Source organism: Elephantulus edwardii, unplaced genomic scaffold (assembly GCF_000299155.1).
Source record: "Elephantulus edwardii isolate Elephantulus edwardi_28Jun2011 unplaced genomic scaffold, EleEdw1.0 scaffold00163, whole genome shotgun sequence".
Taxonomy (NCBI): Eukaryota; Metazoa; Chordata; class Mammalia; order Macroscelidea; family Macroscelididae; genus Elephantulus; species Elephantulus edwardii.
Window position 1 is genome coordinate 300,126 of NW_006399913.1, and position 22,498 is coordinate 322,623.

At 35.9% G+C, this 22,498-nt stretch overlaps 1 protein-coding gene across 3 annotated transcripts in view; it reads left to right on the forward strand.

The window, feature by feature from the left end:
* NOX4 (NADPH oxidase 4) overlaps positions 1-22,498 on the forward strand; it is a 264,726-nt gene that overhangs the window by 82,688 nt on the left and 159,540 nt on the right. For all 3 annotated transcript variants that reach the window (XM_006895246.1, XM_006895247.1, XM_006895248.1), the window contains exons 5-8: positions 274-371; positions 4,435-4,462; positions 15,317-15,389; positions 17,733-17,813. In XM_006895246.1, the coding sequence (XP_006895308.1) occupies positions 274-371; positions 4,435-4,462; positions 15,317-15,389; positions 17,733-17,813 (280 nt within the window). The remainder of the gene's footprint in view (positions 1-273; positions 372-4,434; positions 4,463-15,316; positions 15,390-17,732; positions 17,814-22,498) is intronic.

Here is a 22,498-nt window from a genome sequence, read left to right on the forward strand (position 1 = left end):
GTTTAAGGAATGTGATCTGTGTATGCATGTTTCTCTAAAAATATTTTCTGTGTCTTACTTACTTGGTTTATTTCATTCTAGATTTCAAATTTGGATATCTCTACATTCTAATACCCAGCGTACCCATATTAAAATAGCTTGGTACCTGAAGTCTCGCTCTTTTCTTTAGTTCTTCATTCTTCCAGCTGTCAGAGTTGGACTCTATATTTACTTAGAGAGAGGAGCTGACCCCTTACCCTCAAACCTCACCTATTGACTTATGTGACTCGGTAGGTGTGCATGTGGCTGCTCATCTGATGAATGCCTTCAACTTCTCGGTGAACTACAATGAGGATTTCGTGGAACTGAATGCAGCAAGATATCGAAATGAGGTGGGTGGACTCTGTCTTCCCATTTTCCTTTCATTTGTCACAGGATGACTAATGAGGGTCTGCAGTTTTCACAGAAAATTTGTACCTTACTGCTCCTTTCAAGTGCTTTTAAAATGCACTTGTCAAGTTGAGTTTTATTCCTTTTCAATCGAAAATATAGGTAATTACTATTTCATAGTTTTTCCTGCTGAAAATGGGAGTTTAGAGTATCTGCTTTTTTTAATCCTACCCTGTTCACATAGTTGCCACTCAGGACTGCCTGCTGCCTTTCAACAGCTTTTGTCTAACTTCTGTCATGCAGCAGAGACTGTTGAAAGTGCCATTAGGAGGTAAAAGTCCTATAATAACTCAAATACTGTGTGTTTATGAGGGCAAGGTGATAAATTGTAGATCCTGGACAAATCAGTTTATTTTATTTTTAAAAGAAATAATACTGAGTTTTCATGATTCATTTCAATTTTTTGTATTTTGAAAGATGTTATTTTGAGCTGGATACTAAAAAAGTGATAGCTGATTTACGGTCTATAAAATGTGACCAATGAAAGCCAATAGTATGTGCAAGGTGCTGGGTCAAAGCCTGATAAACAAACCTGGGCAGATCTCTTTTGTTTGGTACTTTCGTGTTGTCCACATCCCATCTTGGCTTCCTAAGCTCGAGAGTCTGTCTATAACCAAAGAGCTCAGTGTAGCATCTTATTTGATCAGAACCATTCTGTTGACACAGTCTGTTAGTGAAGAATATTCCTGTCCATCTTTCTCCACTCCATTCTTTCTTCCACTTGCCATCAGTGTTATCTAGGTTAATGTTGCCATAATACTGCATTTAGACTATCTCTCAACACAGAACAGAAGAATGAATATTAAAAAACAAACAAATCATGAAATGAAAGTGGCTAGCAGTGATTACTATTTTCTTTGATTTAACTGGTGGTTTTCAAAAGCAACCATATGATTTAAATGGTCTCTGGTGGAGTGTAGCTATGATATTTTAGAGAATTTACCAGTTAATTGTTGGAGCATCAATTAAAAAGTCCAACTCCAGCCCGTGGAAACTCTCCACAGGTAAGGATTTTAGATCCAGTGTTACCACTGCTCTTTGCCTTTCTCTGCCTCCCCCCACTACTCAGTTATCTTTTGATTATTGATTCCTGCCTTTTCCATATAATTTATTTCTTTGCTTTTCCTTTTGTTTTCAAACCTTTAATAACATGAGTAGTTATATTCTTTGAATGTAGATCAGTTTTGCTTTGTTGCTGTTGTTAGGTCCTATCAAGTCAACTATAACTCATTAACTATTAACAACAGATATGACCTTGCCCATGAAAGTCTTCGCCACATCCTCATGATCTCTGATATGCTTGACCTTATTGTTAAAGTCTCTGTCAGTCTGGCTTGTTGAGGATCTTCCTCTTCTCCTCTTACCCTCTGCGTTTCCCAGCATAATATCTTTTTCCAAGGTCTGGTCCCCTCCTGGCAACATACCCAAAGTACATGAGATGGAGATTCACTGTGACTCAAAATGTTTAGATTTCTTAGAACTTTCAGATATTCTAACTATTTTATTTCAAGAGTAATGCAAGATCAAGAACGTGAAGTTAAAAATGTAGAGCTATCCTTATTCTTTCTTCCATTGATAGACACAGGTTATATATTTTCTTCTAAGATAATTTTATTGGTATTTTATAAACCATATTTCTCTGCAGTGTGTTTCGTGATTTTTTAACCTGGAATATTTCTTTCCTCATTCTTTCCCCCCATCTCATGTATTTTTGTTTTTGTGCCTATGTTATAATTTTAAAAATATCTTCCTTATTTCCAGATACTGGGGCTGACTCTATTTTTTTTATAAACCACATTACAGTAAACTTACTTCTTTGTATACTTCCAATAGTATTTCTGTAAGATAAATTCATAAAATGAGACTTTATGTTCTGAAATTAACTTTAGTAGACATTGCATAGTTATGATCCAAAAAGTCATCACCATTTTATAGACTTTAGCCAGTAGTATATGGGAATGCCTATGTGTGTGTCTCTTCTCTCTGTTTTTCCCTTTAAAATTTATGACAGTTTTATAGAAGGTGAATAGTGATGAATTGTATTAACTTGTATTTTCTTCCCCCCCGTTCCCTTTACTCTTCTTCCTTTTTTCTCTTTTTTTTGCTACTATACCTTTATTATCAGATAGTGTTTAGGTGAAGAGAAAAAATAAATTATATAAATCCACAAATGAACACACCCTTACGTGCTAGGTCCTATCAGGTTGATAATTCTATACAATAGAGTAGAACTACCTCATGGGTGCCCAGGACCACCACGTCCTTTTACTATGAAACAACTAGTAGGTTAGGACCATTGACTTTTGCTTGGTACCGACCACTTAATCACTGCACCATCTGAGTTCCTTTTATAAATTTGTTCATTGTGTTCTTCAGAGTAGATTCTGCCTTGTGTTGACCCTCATATGACAGAATAGATCTGTCCATAGTTCCCTAGCTTGCAGTCTTTATGGGAACACATCACCAGTCTCTTTTCCCATAGAACAGGTAAACAATGTAAACTGTTGACCATTCTCTTAGCAGTTGAACACTTGACCATTATACCATCAGATATCTAAATATACACATTATGAAATACCTTGGAAAAGATGAATTTGTTCTATGCAAGTTACTATTCTTGCCTAATGCTTTTTACTTGATCTGTGGTGATTCACCTTTCAAATTTTATCTGTTGTGCATTTTAGTGGCCTAATTCTGTGGTTTCTTACAATTTATGAAGCCATTTTTCTACTCTGACAACACTAATTGCTTTTTTTTTAAATTTCTGTAACTGTTCATATTTCTCATATTGCCCTTCATTCAACCTGTCTTATACTGTTTTATTATTGAACAGTTTTTTCCAGCTTACCCCACAGCCATGTTTTTAATTCAAGGGGTTTAAAATAAGTCTTTTTACCTGAGACAAGAGCGGAGCTTTCATGGACAGAAGTCTATTCAAGGATTCTGAAATTATACCATATAAATCAATTCTTAATTAAACCCAAAGGCACGTTGTTCAAAACTCCCAGCCACTCTGCAGGAGAAGGATGGGCAGTCTCCTCCCATGTAATTAACTGCCTCTGAAAACCCACCAGAGGATCAGCTATGGGTGACCTTTGACTCAGTCATACAAAACAACAACAAAAATCAATATATAAACTGAGCTGACCATATATTCATTGGAGAAATAAGAAAGGAATTCAGAAGTTCTGCAGTGGTAACACTGTGAGGATGAATAACGAAATCCACAGTTCTATAAGACTAGAACAGTATTTCCCAGTTGAAATAAAGTAAATTGACCTTAAGCCATGAAAACAAAATATATAATTAAATTAAAATAACGTAATAACAATATAAATGTTTTCTATTTGCAAGTAGTAGGAATCATACTCACTTTGAGTATCCTCATAATTTTTCACTACATGTGACAATAGAGAATAAGGTCTCAGTCTTCTTAGGACTAAATCTAGTGACTACAAACCTTTTCACATGTTTTGTTATCCGTGAACCTCCTGTCTTGAGGCCTTATGTACTCAGTTTGCAATTATAGTGAATGTTGTTCTTGTTGTTATGTGTTATCAAGTTGTCTGTGACTCATAGCGACCCTATGTACAACAGTCCTAAACCCTGCTTTATCCCCTGTCAATCTTATTGCCTCCGACACACCTATTCCCATTACACCTATGATGTCAACAAATCTTAGGATTTGTAGCCTTAAAACCACTGCCAGTACTTTTTAAGCAGTCATTAGGATCAAACCCAAACCTTTGGGCCTTTCGTGACCTCTCATTTAGCACTCTGTCTTTTGTAGATGGTAGATTTCTCTGTGTTGGATTTTGTATTTCTTGTAATTATTCTCTAACATTTAAAAATCTTTGAAACTTAAACTTCCCATTTCTACAGACAGAACAATATCTAAATGTCACACTGTATTGTTCTTACATCCTGCAATATACTTGTAGAATTACATATATCATCCATGATTTAATATTCAGCTTATTCTCTCCCCCCCCCCCCCCGTTTCAGGATCCTAGAAAGCTTCTCTTCACAACTGGTAAGTTGCTAATAATTGCTCACTTTGAACATTCAGCAAATTGAGTAACTAACTTAGCTAAAAATCTTCAAGTTCTATGATAATTACAGGTGTGTTAGAATATAATGGTAATTTATCATAACAGAACTACTATTTGGGATCAAGTAAAAGGATGCAATAAAACTGTAGTTGAAAGCAATCCATTGAGGTTAGAATAAAGAGTAAAAAATGAACATAAGCACTTCCCTTTCGTATGTCATTCTTTTGAAAACAATATAAAGCCGTGTGCCAGATGGGCAATCTTTTCCCATTTGATTTATTTCTAGAAACCTGCTGGAGGGTCAGCTATAAGTTGTTTTTTACTCAGTTTCAGGGAACAAGTGAGTGAATACCTGTTGAGGTCCAGCCTTGTAATTAGTTCTGTGATACGTATTTTGGGTTCATGTATAATTGGAAAAAACACTAAGATGTTGGAGGATAAGCAAACACTTTGACTATCATTGTAATTCTTTGCTATCAATTGGAAACAATTCAGGTGACCCTTCATTGGGTTTGTGAGGCTGAAAATTGCATGAGAAGACATTGGCTTTCTTCTAAGGAGCTTCTGGTGGATTTGAACCTCAGGAGAGGCATTATGTGTGAGTTAATACCTTAATTCCTTATGGACTGTGCCACCAGAGTTTCCCAGGTATCAATGTAATTGTCATTATTCAATAATTTAGTAAGATGGTTTGTGATCATGAAGCCTGTAACATTTTATATTTAAACAGTAGAGGAGAAACACAATCATGAAATAATGTATTTTTGAAATAATTTCTCTTTTATTTGCAAGTTATTTTTCCTTCTCAAGCATTTTGTCCATGAAATCTCAGTCTAGACTGTTAATTTGTTAGAACACATTTGAACAAACCAATTTTTTTCTCTGATATTAGTATAATTTTTACAAACAGTCTTTATCTTTCTCAAGCTTAATATTTAGAGTAATGAAGGAAGAAGGCTACATGTTAGAAATCTTTAGCACATCTTTCAGGAACAAGGATAATTGGCTAGTTGAAAAGGTTTGTCATAAATAACTGGATCAGAATTGGAGACAGAACTGATGCATTTCCCTATTTTATATGTTGTTTTTCTTCTTCTGATAAGTTTCATGATAAAATTTTTCCAGAAAATTTTTGCAGAAAATAAAATTTTTGCTTCTCCCATCTGTGTCACAAACTGTATATTTAGATTTAGAAAATATATTTCATTTTTATATCTTGATACATAGTACTTGTCACTTAAATTGGGCAGTCTTCTCCCTTGTAATTTTTTTGTTGTTAGGTACTGTCAGGCCAACTATGACTCAGAGTAAACCAAAGAGCATGAATCTGAGCAATGCCCTATCAATGCCAACCTCATAATCTCTGATATTCTTGAGCCCGTTGTTACAGTCAGTGTGTCAGTCCGTTTCTTTGAAGGTCTTTCCCTCTTTTGCTGACTTTCCACCTTTCCAAGCCTGCTGTCCTTCTCTAAGTACTGGCCCCTGCTAAAATAACATGCCCAAAATATGTGAGATGAATCTTGACCATCTTTGCCTCCAAGGAACATTCTGGCTGCACTTTCTATAAGACAGTTTGTTCTCTTGGCAGCACATGGAATATCTGATATTCATCATTCTTCTCCAGAACCACAGGCTAAAGTGATCAATTCCTTTTCTATCATCCTTACTTTTTGTCCAACGTTTAGATGCTTAACAAGTAATTGAAAAGACCATGGCTTGAATCAATGCTATTAGTCTTTTATATTGCCATTGTTAAGCCTTAAAAAGGTTCTTGACAACAGATTTACCCAATGTAATACATCTTTTGATTTCTTGACTGCTGATGTTAAGATGGTTTGATTTCATCCTAGGAAAATGAAATCGTCGACAACTCCAGTCTTTTCTCTATTTGTCATAATGTTGCCTAGTGGCCTAATGGTGAGGATTTTAGTCATCTTGATGTTGAAATGTAATCCATTTAAAGGCTGTAGTCTTTGATCGTATGCATGTGATTTACTGCGTCTGAAAACCCACTGGAGAGTCACTTATGTTGGTTTCTACTTGACAGTACATAACAACATAACTAAAGTATTTCACAGTGTTCTCTTTGGGAATATGATTTGGTTTTACTTAGAAATGTGCTCATTGAAAACATGTTTTTGCTTAAGCCTCCTGTTTTTCACTGGATACGAAAGAGAAGGGAGGAAAGGCAGAAAAACAAAACCTTATGTATGAATCAATGCATTTTTTTTTGGTTTATATATAATCATCAGAAAGAAATAAACAAGAATATTGGTTTAGCATTATTTCTTATAGTATAAAGTTTATTTGAATGTTTGAAACATTTATAATATTTAAGAAGTTTTGATTAAAAAGATGAAAAAAATTTATGATGAAGATACCACATGAAGGCATTGAGTATAATTCATAATGCTATGTAGGGAGCTCTGGTGGCATCGTCCTTAGGAAGTTATGCTGCGAACCCCAAGGCAGTGCATCTCAGGTGGTTCAAGTGCACAGGCATCTCTGAGAGTGAACAATGAGCCATCTCTTTTATGTCATTTATAGCCTCCTGAAAATCCATAAGTGGGTCTGCTATACTTGAGTTGATTTCAACCCACTGTCAGAGTTTGATATTTTGTGGTTGGTTTTTCTTTTTTAGAGTTTGAGTTTTATATAGATAATTTTGATGATATTGGGGTTTAGGCATTAATTAGCATGTTAAACAAAAGTTGCCAGTTTGATTTAAACAATTGCTCTGGGAGAGAAGAATGAGGCAGTCTACTTCCATAAAGAAAATCTCTTGTCAGTTCTTCTCTGTCCTGCAGTGTTGCTCTGAATGGAAAGGAATTTTCTTTCAACCCAAATATCTTTGACTCCTTCCTAGAGATGATCTAGAGTGGAGCCTGAGAATATGAACTCTGGAAGCTACTGTTTATTCCTACTTAAGTATCTCATCTTATTCCATTTTCCTGGCCTGTCTACTCTGGTTTCCCTGTTATGTCTCAGCTGATGTGCCCCATCCTGCATAAACTGCATCGTTTCTACAAGGCAGAGCTAGTTTTTCCTCCTAAGTTCCTAGTCCTACTTTATAAGAACACATTTTGGATTAAATTATCTTCTTCCACTTTATAGTAGACTTCTCTGGCATAGGTCATGGTTATTTATGGGGCTTCTGATGGCATAGTCAATACAAAGTTGCACTGCTAATCCAGAAGTGTCACCTCTTGTGGTTAACATACACCATCAGTGCCATGTAAGAAAGATGAGCAACCTCCTCCTGTGTAATTTACCGCCTTTGGAAATCTGATTAGGCAGGAGTGGGAGAGAGTCTACTATGAGTTGGCTCTAATTCAATGGAAATGTGTTGAGTTTTAGTTAAAAAATAAGTTGACTCTTCTTAAATCTGCCCAGATATAAGGACTGTAATGGGTGAGGAGGTGTTATTTTCCACAAATGTCCCTAACTTAGCTTGCATTGTTGTTGTTGTTATGTGTTGTTGAGCGACCCCATGTACAAGAGCCCTAAATGCTGCTCTGTCCTGTACCAACCTCACTGTCTCAGACTCACTCATTCCCAACACCCCAATCACAGAATTGATCCATTTCATTGAGGGTCTTCCTCTCCTGCATCGTCCCTTCAGTCTCCCAAACATGATGTCCCTCTCCAAGGACCAGTCCCTCCTTGCAACAAGCCCAAAGTATGTCAGACGACGTTTCATTACTAATGCATTTTTTGTTAATAAACAATTCTGTAGTTATCTTTGAATTTTCTCACAGGACCCAATAAAAATTGAATTTTTGATGAAAAAATTGATTTATATGTTTTAGAGAATATTTTTAGTACTAAACATTTTTTTATGTTTAGTTTGGTTAATGATATATAGCCTTAATTCTCTCATTTTAAGAATTTTCAATGTAGTCTGTAACTTAGAAAATAAGACTATAATATAGAAAGTGAAGCCTATAATGGTACAAATGGTATGGAATATGGTAATTAGACTAATTTGTGTAGTAAAAGCTAGAAACATCCCAGTTGGGACTTTATGAAATTAGTAAATAGATGTGATCATCTAAATAGTAATGTAAAAATGTTTTTTACAGATATCCAAATTAGATAGTGCTATGTATGAGGAGAATAAAATGTCGTTTCCAGTTTCAATTAGGAAACATTTTTAAGTAATATAATTATCTTTCTGATATGCAACAAAGAACAAGATAATGAATACAAGTTGGTATATATTCCTCACCACATCTCAGTGTGGGTAGAAATGATCAGGTTCATCTGGAAATGGGAGTGTTGTTAGGTGCTTTCAAGTTGAGTACGACCCATAGCGACCCTATGATCAACAGATCTCGGCCTTGTCCTATACTGTGCCATATCATACTTTCCGACACACTGGAACCCATTACAAATGTGACATTACAGTACCTTGATTCACTAAAAAGGCTCATTAATTAGCCTAATATTCATAGTAAAAATTAGTGAGCATAAACATACAAACATGAGTTTTTCTACAGAAACATGTATTGATTGAACCTTGCACCTTGAAAGGCTTAAAAAATTCACAGGCATATCAATGTATACCTAGTTTGTCCAAGTAAGTTTTCCTAGTGAGATTCAACTAGCTTGAAGGTCTCTAACTTGTGCTTCCTAATTCTTGGAATGTGTATAGTAAACAATGAAGAAAAACAAACAAGAAAACATTTTCTGTTGAGTCAGAAGTAACTTATGGTGACCCCATGTATGTCAAAGTAGAACTGCTATAGGAGGTCATTAAGGTGATGTTTGTTGTCTATAAGGTGTTATACTTCTAACTTGAAGGCTCAGCCTCCCTACTTGCATTCATAATTCATTCTGCTTAAATCACTAGCAAACCAATTACAAGAAGGACAGAGTCAACAGTGTCCCAGATGTTTGATCTTCTAGAATTTCATGATTTCCAACATCAACATTCTCTCCATTCAGTTCCCCACTCTTTGAGTTCGGTGTTTCACTGGAAGGTCTTTAGGAGACTCAGATCCATCATATGAGTGATTCATGTGACTGTACATGATCCAGGCCAGAGTGCTGCAGAGTTTGATGAGTGTTGTTGACTATCAGTTGCAGTGTAGCTAGAAAGAGGGTGTGCCAAAAAAGAGAACTAGCATTTAGTTCTCATGGGCTTATAGAAGCTTCTAATAAGGTGGGGCATGGTATCTCACTCTAATCCTATCTCCTTAATACAATAAATCCTTCAGCACAAAACAGACAGTTAATCAATGGCTAGGAAAGACATTTTGAATAAACCACTACACTGGTGACAGGAGCAATAGTGGCTGTCTCTTCTTGTACTATGTACAGCTTCAGAAACCCTCTGAAGGTCAGATATGAGTCAGTACCAGCTTGACGACAGTGAGGTCTTTAGTGGCAGAGTATTGGGAAGTAGATCACCAGCTCTCTTTTTGAGGCTCCTGTAGGTTGACTTGGATCTCTAATCTTTGGCTTAGCTGCCAGACACCTTAACCACTTTTCACTGCTCAGGGCTCTATGTGTCATAATAAACAAACAAATCCCTTTTGTTGTCATGTTAGTTCCAATTCCTGGGGTCGCTGTGTGTTTATAGAGTTCCTCCAAAAAGTGTTCTTGACTGTAATGTCCATAGGCATAGATTACTTGCCTTGCTTCTATGACATTGTAAGGTGGGTTCAAGCTTCAGAATTTCCATCCAGTAGCCAAGAACAAACTATTTGTTCTATACAAGGACCTTGGAGGAGAATATACTGAGAATTAACTGAACTAAAGATACCCAAACTGGCTTGTTTTTTAGCAGTGACTCTGCCAGCACCTCTGCCGGAGATGGATGGACAATCTCCTTCCATAAAGACTTACAGTCTCAGAAATTTGAGAAAGTCACTATTAGTTGGAATCAGCTTGACCACAATGGATATACTGGTTTTTGGTTGACTTTTCTGGGATTTCTGTTCATTTTCAAGTGATCTAAGTCAACTCTTTTGACCACATCAGGATCTCTCCAGTGTGCTTTATTCTCAGAAAGAAATTCCCTAGTCAAATAAGTTTGAGAAAATTTTAAGTTTAAAATGTTTTTCTGATCTTACTGCTTTTTCAAGTATAATACTGTGTCTTGTGACTCTAGAAAAATGCATAAAACATTCTTAAGTAATAGAAATTAATCTTATGAATTAGTGTTCCAAATATATTGCTTTGAAAATGGCAGTTCTGTTTTGTTAAGGATCTTTCAGATGAAGTTATTTGCCGACATTCTATAACTAATTCTGACACATTCCGAACCATGTCAGTCATTTTGCGTGTAGACAGAGTAGAATATTAATAAAGGCCGAATAAACTTACAGCACGTCTCCTCCAACCAGAAATTTCACACTGAAAGAGTAATTTGAAATGCTGTAATTCTGCTTGGTCAAATTAACTTTTTATATCTTGGAAACAGAGAGATTGATACCTCCTACCTATGTTTCCCTTAAATGTATTGAGCTATAATCCATAGCTAGTTTCATTGTTAATCCAAATGTGACACCTTTCTGTGTGTTCAAATCCACTCAGTGCTTTGTGGAAAGAAGGTTGGCCAGCCGTCTCCTGCTGTATGGTTTACAGCTGAATACTTAATGGTGTATCAGCTATGAGTCACTTTTGACTTGATCCACTATGAGTCAGTTCAGATTTTTAGACAATTGTTTTGTGGAATTTTTTTAAACTATGTATATTTATAATATGCAGTTTTATCAGTTTAGATACACACACAAACACAGAGAGACTTTATAAAAAAGAGAATCTTCGAGTTATAGTGGACTCAGTGGCACCCACCAGCATTAATAATGTTGACATTTGACAGTATCACCAGAATAAAGATAATAAGCAAACTTTTAGGAAAAATTGTTGTTGTGTACTCTTGAGTTGGAACCAAACTATAGCTGACCCTCCAGTGGGTTTTCAGAAGCCGTAAATAAAAGGGGAAGATATTACACATCTTTATATCTTTATAAGCACAATTCCTTACCATAAATCACCAGAGCTCCCATGTTTTTTTTGTTTTGTTTTTCATTCTTCCCAATGATTTGCTAGGAAATTTGGAGGACAGCTGCCTGACTGGAAGAGAGAAGTTTTTGTTCCTGTTCCCAAGAAAGATGATCTAACAGAATGTGGAAGTTATAAAAAAATATCCTGATAGCACATGCCAGCATAATACTGCTGAAGATCATTAAAAACATCGCTAGAATAGTAGAAGAATGGGAATTCCAGCACACTTAATGGTGGCCATGGGAAATCTACACATGGAGCAGGAGGCAATAATGAGAATAGAGCAAGGAGACACTTTATGGTTCGAAATCACTAAAGGTGTACACCAGGGATGCATCATATCTTCATACTTTTTCTATCTATATGCAGAACAGATCAGCTGGGAGGCTGGGCTCTATATGGAGGAATGTAGCATCATGATTGGAAGAAGATTCATCAACAACTTGAATTATGCAGATGACACAACCTTGCTTGCTGAAACTGAGGAGGACCTGAGGCATTCACTGCAGAAAATCAAAGACTGCAGCTTTCAATATGGATTGAAGTTCAACATCAAGAAAACAATAATTCTAACCACTGGGCTAATTGGCAGCATTGTAACAGTGAAGAGATTGAGGTTGTTAACAGATTTAGCTTGCGTGGCGTCACAATCACCACTCTTGGTACTGGCAGCCAGGAAAGCAAAAGAAGAATTGTGTTGGGAAATCTGCTGTTAGGGACCTCTACTAAAGAGTAATTACTTTCCTGAAGAGTAATGATGTCTGTCTAAAGATTAAGGTGCACCTGATCCAGGCTGTGATCTTCCCAATTACTTGCTGTGCATCAGAGAGATGGACATTGAATAAGGATGGCAGAAGAAAAATCAATACCTTTGAGTTGTGGTGCTAGAGAGGAGTATTGAATATACTATGAACTGCTAAAAGAACAGGTTTGTCCTGCAGAAGGTGAAAACAGGTTGCTCCTTGGAGGCAAGCATTCTGAAGCTCTATCTGACATACTTTGGGCATATTGTAAGGAGAAACCAGTCCTTGGAGAGGGTCCTTAATGCTTGGATGGACTGACTCAGTGACTGGGATAATGGGGGTATGTGTATCAGAGACAATGAAATTGGCTCAAGATAGAGCAAGTCTCAGATCAGTTGTACATAGAGTCACTATGAGTCGGAGTCAACTCAGCGGCACACAACAATAACAGCAGACCAGCACATAGATAGAGAACTGCCAAAAGTTCAAGCTGGATTTAGAAGAGGCCATGACACCTAGAATATCAGTGCTGATGTCAGATAGATCCTGGCTGAAAGCAAAAATACCAGAAGAATGTTTATTTGTGATTATTGACTGTGTAAAGGCATTTGACTGTGTAGATCATAACACATTATGACTAATATTGAGAAGAATGGGAACCCCAGAACACTTAAATGTGCTCATGTGAAATCTACACCTAGAAAAAAGAGGCATTTGTGTGAACAGAGCAAGGATTTAAAATTAAAAAGACATACATCAGCATTGTATCCTCTCTCCATACCTATTCAATCTGTGTGCTGAGAACTCATCTATAATTTATGTTATGTAGATGACACAACCTTGCTTGCTGAAAGTGAGGAAAACTTGAATGTTTACTGCAGAAGATCAAAGAATACAGCAAAGAATACCAGAATAATGTCTATATAAAGGCATTTGGCTGTGTGGATCATAACAAATTATGACTGATATACAGAAAAATGGGAATCTTAGAATGTTTAACTGTGCTCATGTGAAAAGTATTCCTAGATGGATAAGAAATAGCATGATAGTTTGAGAAAATATTGAAACTGCCAACAACTTCATTTTACTTGGATCCGTAATCAACACCCTTATTATCAAGTCAGTCAGGAGATCAGGAGACTCATTTCACTGGGAAAATCTATAATTATGTACCTCGTCAAATTACTGAGGAGCAATGATGGTGGTTTAAGGACTAAAGTGCACCTGATTCGGGACATAGTCTTTTCATTCACTTGCAATTCTTCTGAGAGCTCCTCAATGAATAAAGATGACAAAAGAAGAATTGATGCCTTCAAGCTGTAGTGTTGGAGAAGAGTATTGAGTCATGGACTGCTAAAAGAACAAACAGATATGCGTTGGTCAAGGTGCAGACAGAGTGCTCCTTGGAGGCAAAGATGATAAAGTTTTGTCTCACATATTAGGGCATGTTGTTGGGAGAGGCTATTCCTTAGAGAACAACATCATGCTTTGAAAAGTAGAGGGACGGCAAAATAGATGAAGACCCTCAACCACACGGATAGACACAGTATCTCAGTGTCTGCCACAATGAGCTTGTGTATGTCAGAGATTGGTAGGATGACACAGGATGGGAAAGGGTTCACACCTGTTGTTTGTAAGGTCATATTCAACTCAACAGCACCTAACACCAATTATTTAGTGATTCATTTATATTGATACATGTATATCATCAGTTTATTGTTTGTTTTCCACTTGTGAATCTTCCTGATGGTTTCTACATTTGTCTGTTGGTGATGACTTGAATTATTTGTAATTTTTCTTAACATGACTGGAAACATTCTTGAGTAAAACTGTGTTTGATCACATGCTGTGTTTTTCTTAGGTAAATGGCTAGGTTATGTCTCATTACTGTCAAGTATGAACTGACTTATAACTGGCTTTCCATTTGTTTTCCGAGACTTTAAATCACATAGGAGATTACTCATCTTTCTACTTCAGGAAAGCTGTTGCATTTGAACTGCCAAAGTTGACCTTTGCTTTAGCAGCACAACGTGCTACCGAATAGAATGCTAGAACTCTCTAGTCAACTTAAATAACACATTTTCTTTTCCTTTAGTACTTTGTTGCTATTGTGTACCTTTGAGTTAGAATTGACCCATAGCTGATCCTGTGATTGGTTTCCAGAGGCAGTTAATCGCACAGGAAAAGATTGTCCATCCTTCCACCACAGAGCAGCTGGTGGGATTTGAAGCAAATACTTTTGGGTTTGCAACGCAGCTTCTTATCGCTAGGCCACCAGAACTCCTTTAATACTTTTAGTGTTAGCTAATTTAGTTAGTTAGTTGTTTGCTGTGTTGTTTTGTTGGGTTTTTTTCTTCCCTTTTTTTCTTACCCCTAAGAAGTGAGCACTCACCTGGAAGAAATGAAGAATGTTTGAGAAAGAAGTAGAGAGTGGAGATGATTTGAATTAGGAATGTCAGGAAAGGGAAAGTTTCAGTAGATTTTTAATCTTTGTGTTGGGAAAAGTGAGAAGGAAAGAGTGAGTATTCAAGGGTCTAGGAAAAGTCTAACTCTCATTTTTTTTTTAATTCCTTAATAAGGATCTTAGAAGGTTTTTGATCGTGTGTGGTTTTTTTTCTTCTAAATTGTTCCAGGTAGTGAAGACCATAAACAATTATTTGTAATTGAGTTTGGAGGACATATAAGTTAGACTAAAAGGAATGAAAAGGGAAGATTTAATACTGTGAGGGGGAAAACCAAAATCGTAGAATGTTGAGTGTTAACTCGGTTGGTTTGCATTGATTACTGATTTTGTAAGCTATGTACCTGTAGAGGTGAAAATGTTGAACACATTCACTTATATGAATGAATATTCAGTATTATATAGAATAAACTCTGGTTAAAGGGAGCAAAAAGTTTGTTTTGTCTTAAGTGCTTTGAAACTGTGATAATTAGCAAAAGTCTTGTTTGAGGAGGTATAAGTGATTGGCTTGTGCTTCCCACAGAGCGGCACAGCACTTTGGATTGTAAGGTAATAATTCCTTGTTCTTTTTTCTCAGTATGATGTAACTTAAAATGTACTTTTGTCCATTTTTATAGTTCCTGGCCTGACAGGGGTCTGCTTGGTACTGGTACTTTTCCTCATGATTACAGCTTCTACATATGCTATCCGGTAAGTTTTGAGTCCTATTTCCATTTTTACTGGTCAGATTAATAAACTGTTCTAAAGATTATCTTCATTTTCACATTTGGAAAAAGCCTTGATTAACCAAAACCCTTTAGCCAATGTACTTAATTAATGGATTTCTGAATAATAGAATTAAATATAAACTTTTCTACTTATCAGTTCCTATTTTTCAATTTTAAGAAATTATGTATAGAGACTGAAAAATGTGATAGGTGATGGAAGTTGAGTCCTCCATGGTCATCCCTCTGAAGAACATTTATCTGAATCATGGAATTGAATTTAGCATAGACATAGGAATTTGGGGAATCTTTTGCTAAATAAAACTTAAGTTAATTTTCTGATGTGACTTCAGCTCTCTGTAATTTATCTCAGTCTTCTAAAAAGAAGCTTCAGGAACTTTAGATAAGTTGAATCCTGCTAAAATAAGAAGCATATGCAGTGACATATATTTTTGCTTCAGATAATTTTGAGCTATTAGAGGTAGACACCCTGGGAATTTTTAACATGCTCTTTTAAAATTTGTTTTAATATGTTCTTTTTGATGGATGTATATGATGTTCAGAATATTTTAGTGTCTTCCATTTTTCATCAAATCTTTTCATTAAAGAAAGTAAAAAGAATAAATATATAACAACATATACATATATCTTTTAATCTTATATAAAGCTTCAGTTACATTACTTGTTGAGATAAGGAATGATTATACATAATTTTTACTAATTACATATATTTATGTGTTAAACCTCTCTGTCTCCCTCTCCTCTCTATGTGTCTGTGTGGTTGTATATATTGTCACTGCATATTGTTGTGATGCTGGAATCTATCTATGCCCTATGATATTTTAGTACTAGCAGGATGCTTGATAGGTTTCAGTGGAGCTTCCAGACAAACTAAGAAACATGCCTGACCATCACATGGGGAATAATGGGCTAGTGAAAACCTTATAAACAGAACGTTGTTTGATATAGTATTGGAAGATCCATCATTTCCAATATTTTGAGTGGTAAAGCACTCAAAATGTGACAGGGGAAGAACTGATTTCTCAAAGTAGAGACTTCCTTAATGACTCAAGGTCAAGCTTTCCCCTTGTGAACAACTTTCATTTGTTGATGTAGCACAATTTAAAAAAAAAGAAGAAGAACAGCTACAAGTGTCCATTAATAATCCAAGTGTTGAATATATGAAGTGTGTGTCTAAAAAAATTGGAAAACTATAAAAAATGAAATGGAATATGGAAAGACCAATATTCTAGACAGTGTGCAGGCATGGATGGACTAGTGTAGCCATTTTGAATCAATCATATGGTGAGTTATGCTAACAATGACAGAATGAAGAGGAATGTACTTGATAGCAGTGGTTCTACTTTTATATATGTTATCAGGATGCTTGTGAACATCTTTACAATATATGAATTTAATAGATACAAAACAGCTGGCTATTAATTATATTAGTATTTCTTAAAGATTCTAGGATTTATATCAGCATTACCTGGGAAGAGCCTTCAAATGCCTACTTTCTATTTCCAAGATGCTCATGTATCATGCATGAAATAATTGATGATCTTTCTACTTTTCTCAAATATTTATACGATAGATTTTTTTTTTGTTCTCTCTCAGGGCAATAGCTCCTTGGTATCATTCTTAAGTCCATGAGGAGAGGGGGGTGAGGGAGTGGTGATACCCACCACAACAAACTAACCCAAAAAACTACTTCAGTGAGCATTTTCTTTTATTTCACTCTGTTTAAGTTTCCTTCAAATTCCATTAAAAATATGAATTGTGATGAAGTATTAGATGTTTTGGAAATTATTTAAAAATTGAAAATACTGATAAAGAAGGTAAACAGAAATATATTATACAGGGAGCTCTGGTGGCCTACTGGCAAGAAGCTGCACTGCAATGCTGAAGGCACACAGTTCGAGGCCACCAGGTGCTCCATGGGAGAAGGTTGGCCAGTCTCTTCCCGTGCAGTTCACTGCCTCTGAAAACCCACCAGAGGGTCAGCTATGGGTTCGTTCAGACTCTATGGTACACAGCAACAGTCTGTTACACACTTCTTTGCCTTGTATCATAAGTTTAAAATAAGCTCCGACTTATTTTAATTATTTTCGTGTATCTTTACTGTAATTACAAAGAGCTTTAAAGTGATAATATGTTATTTATACTTGTGTCAACTTTATAGAATAGCATGGTGACACTTTGGTTTTACAGAATATCTAAGATGAACTTGTTTTCTAGATTTATTGATTGTGACATCTGAAATGGTGTGCAGTCTTTTTGGTGCAATAAAATATAGAGGAACACTAAAAGTGTTACTTGTGTTTTTCAGAGTTTCTAACTATGACATCTTCTGGTATACTCATAATCTCTTCTTTGTCTTCTATATGCTACTGATGCTGCATGTTTCAGGGTAAGTTTAAAGAATGTCTAAAATACTCCTTCTCTTATTCCTGAGTATAATTAAATTTACTAAGATACTCTAATATAGTCTCAGACATCCTAGAAACTAACATGGTAAATGATTGAAACAAAATTAAAATCATGTGTGTCTCAAGATGGGGTTACGAAACACAACTCTGTAGGGAAACATTCTTCTGTTTCTAGCGTGGTTTGTTTTAATGCAATGAGTCAGAAAGAATGGGGCTCTGGTGGTGTCATGCATAGCAAAAATATCTACTGGTTCAAATCCACCAGCAGTTTTCAGGAGAAAGAAGCCGTTTCTTCAGTAGTGATTTACCATCTCAGAAATCTGGTGGAGAGTCCCCATGAGTTGGAACTGCCTCAGTGGCAGTGAGTTGTGTGTTTTTTTTTGTTTGTTTTTTTTTTTAGTAGAAAACAATATTAAAACTGATTACTATAATTAATTCTACACATTGTATAGTGTATAAAGTCCACTGCAAATCCAAGCCATTCATGGATATGCAATGGTTTAAGGGTTTGACTGTTTACTAAACACATAAGCTATTACCACACCAAGATGTAGCAGTCTGCTTTCTTCAGAGATCAGAGGAGATTGGGCGTGTTCAGAGCAGTATGGCCTTAGACTTCAGTCTGCTTTCTTAAAGATTTACAGGCATGGAACCCTCGGAGGCAGTTCTGTTCTACAGAGTTGCTGTGAGTTGAAATTGACTTTATGGAAATGAGTTTTGATTTTTATATATACATCCTGAAAGTCTCTAAATTAATATACGAGTGTGACAAACTTCGAGAAAGCATTTTAGGATTTTTATTTTTAGAATCTGCTATGTCTTACAGATGCAGGATTTTTAACAATGAAGTTACTAGGCTTTTCATTCGGAAAAGCCTAGAGGAAATAATGGTTGCAGAGAGAGCCAAAATTTACATTAGCTAAAGAAGAGGATCTGTCACAAAATCCAGTAAATCTCACAATCCCTCTCTCTCTTTCTCAGATTCTAATTCTATTTCTCTCTCTCAACTTGTGGCAAGGAATAGGCTCAAATTATTCTGGTATGAATGTGGTTTATTGCTAAAAGTGTTACTTTATAATCCTCAAAAAAGTATAGTGCTTAAGATAATACACTGGAGTTCATAAAGAAAATAGAATGGATATTATTTTTATATTATAATTAATATTATGTTTAATATACACTTGGACCTTTTATTTTTGTATCTATCTTTCTGACTATCATGTACTTAGTCACTCACATAAGATCTATTAGGTCACTACTTGGTATTAGGTTCACTTGTTTTAGCAGAAAGATGAAAGACCTGAAACAGTATTGGTAGGAAAATGCTGAGAGGTTTTTGTTTTTTTTTTTGTGTGTGTGTGTGTGTGTGTGTTTTTTTTTTAATTGGGAGCTCTTATAGTGATGAGAAGCTGCTCTGCAATCCTGAAGACACACAGTTTGAATCCACTAGATGCTCCATTGATGAAAATGGGCAGTCTCCTTCCATTTGATTAATTGCCTTGGAAAACCTGCCAGAGGATCAGCCATGGATTGGTTCTGACTTGACAGTACACAACAAAAACAATATAGTTAGTTGTTCAAGGGAGCTTTTGATAACCTAGTGGTAAGAATGTGTTCTGTAATCCCAAAGGCATGTGGTTCAAATCCACCAGCTGCTCTGTGGAGAAGGATGGCTGTCTCCTCCCTATGATTTACTACTTCGGAAAATTCGCTGGAAGGTCAGCTGTAGTTGGTTGCAACTTAGTAACACAAAACAACAGCAACAGTATAGTTGTTAAGGAAACATTTTTACCTCACTCCTATCCTATCCCATGTAGAAATTCAGTTTTAAGATGAGGAGATAATATGAGTGGCCTGGACTAATTTTCCTTGGGTAAATCTCATGCTACACAAGAACCAATATCTTGATGACAACTTGGGACCCCATGAGGAATGGACTCAGTCACACAAATTCATTGCACACAGGCAATCTGAGGCCTATCATTTCCAAAATTATTTTAGAATTTGCTCAGTTCTCCCAGTCCAGATCCATTTCACTAATAATAAACAATGTTGCCTGGTAACACAGCTGGCATTCCCCATTTATCTTAACCCACAGCGTTTCTAGGGAAAGAGTGTTTGGAGAAAGATTCAAGTCTAGTCTTAATCCATTCTTTAGAATGTTTTATAATGTAAAATATCAGTCCAGCAAAACATATGCATACATTATATACTTATTTCAAAGTGTTTGTTCAAAATATACTACCCTCTTAATTTTTCAGACCACTTATTGAAACAACGGTATTAAATATTGTCCTTGTGATTTGATTACCTTGTTCTAGATCATAAAGTAGTATGTATCAGAATATACATTAAAAGCACAGCTACACCCCATAACCCTAGCCTAGCTATCCATTTCAACCCAGGGAATTTGGGTGTCCTGGATACTGAATGCACCTAATTCTGTTCATTTAACCTTGTGGGCCATTACAGCAATCAGAACTCACTGAGAAACTCTGAGTTATGTTCTTTCAGAAAGCTTACTTCTCTGTTCAGGGCCATTACCATAATGAGGAATTTAAGAAAACAAAAAAATAACAGCAATAATAAGAGTTGAATTATATGTAAGCAGTTATTTAAAATACTTGAAGAATATGTCACTGCTAATTCAGAGGTCATACTTTGGCATTTCAAATCGACCAGCTCAATGAGCTAAACATCAGCAATCTCCTCCTGTGTGAGTTGCAGCCTTGGAACCTAGTAGAATGTCAGCTGTGAATCAGTTCTGGCTCGATGGCAACATGTCTGAGTGAGCTTTGAAAGAATCTTTGTGGGTATCTTGCGCCCAGGGAGTGACTGGTGAGTTTGAAACACCAACCTTTTGAAAGTAGTTGATTTCTTGACCACATTGGGTCCCAAGAGCTATTTCTTTTTTGCCACAAGACTATTTTGTGTAAAGATCTATACTTTCTGAGATTTTGGTTTAATCTGAGGGTTGTTTAATTTTGTAATCTTGCTTTATGTATATTATGGTCTGTATATATACATAGGATGAGAGAAAAGTTCAATCACTTATTAATGTAATGCATTATGCATTCTTTTACTCTTTTGCTTTCACTTTTTACTAAATTAAAATAATTTAATTTTTTTGTAATTTAAAATAAAAAAATTTCCACCCCCCCTACAAGTTCAGAAGTTCAAATAAAATTCTTAAGTTTAAAAGTTTAAGGAGAATTGTGAAGATTCCTCGATTTTATATTCCTTTACTTTTTTAAAGTGAAGCCATATTCAAATATTGATTTTATTTTTATAAAAGAAAATAACAAGATAACTTTAATTTGTAGAAATGAATTATAGAAGACATCTATATGAGAAGTTATACATAATCAACTTCTTACAGACACTCTCTGACTTTGACACAGTCCTCTTAGGATGAAACACATTTATGATCATCCATTTTCATGGGGCTTTTATGATTCATTTTATCTCTGTTAATAGAAGCTACATGCAGTGATGCAGCACATAATTTGCTGATGTTACTCTCAAATGTTCACTTGAAAATGTTCAACTTTACTATTTACTATACAAAACACTGTAGTATAGCAGACTATAGGGTCTGTATTCTATATATATACTATTTAGAAGCAGGAGTGGCATCCACTTCCTAAACAACATGCCTCTGGTAACTCTATAAACTTTGAGAAATGATAGCTATAGAAAGGCTTCAGGTCTTTCATTCATAGGGTCACTATGAGTTGTGCTCCACTTGACGACAGTCACTACCACCATACTATGTAATATATAGACTAGTTGGTGTCTGTATGATATATAGAACATAGACCAGTTGGCGTCAATGTCATAAGCTGTAATGGATAAAGAGATGTATATTGTTCAACTCTTAACATGTTAATGTTTAACTACAGTGTGCTCAACAGCCATTACAACTCTAACTTCATTGTCATAACACTGGCTGTGACTTAGTTGTGGACCTGGCTTATATCATAATCTTATTCAGCATTTCACATCATAAGAAGTATCAGTTATTAATATGAAATCAAGTTGTTCATGTTCTGCTAACTATAACACTTACAGATACATGGAAGAAGTGCTGTTAGATTTAAAGTAAAACTTCATTGTTTACTGTTCTGAAATTACTGATCATTCAAAAACATTGAGAAAAATACACTGTAGGTCTAATTCAGAGTAACTTAAAGGCCTTGTATTATTTGAAGACTTATGATTAAAAAGTTTGTTCCCACAAATGCATGTCTACTGCCTCCAACAGAGCATTCTTTTCATGACTGCTGCTACTTTATAATTTTTCAGAATGTCCTCTTCACGTTACTGTTTTCTAGTTTGTTTGGCTCCATAGTCAACAGTCTTGGCACCAGCAGCCAGGAAATTAAAAGGCACATTGCCATGGGAAAGTCTGCTGTTAGGGACCTCTCCAAAGTGCTGAAGAGCAGTGGTGTCTCTCTGGAGACTAAGGTGCGTCTGATACAGGCCATGGTCTTCGCAATCACCTGTTATGCATCAGAGAGTTGGACAATGACCAAGGAGGATAGAAGGAGAATTGATGCCTTTGAGCTGTGGTGCTGGAGAAGAGTATTGAGAATACCATGGACTGCTAGGAAAACAAATAGATTTGTCCTGGAGAGGGTTAAACCGGGTGGCTCCTTGGAGGCAA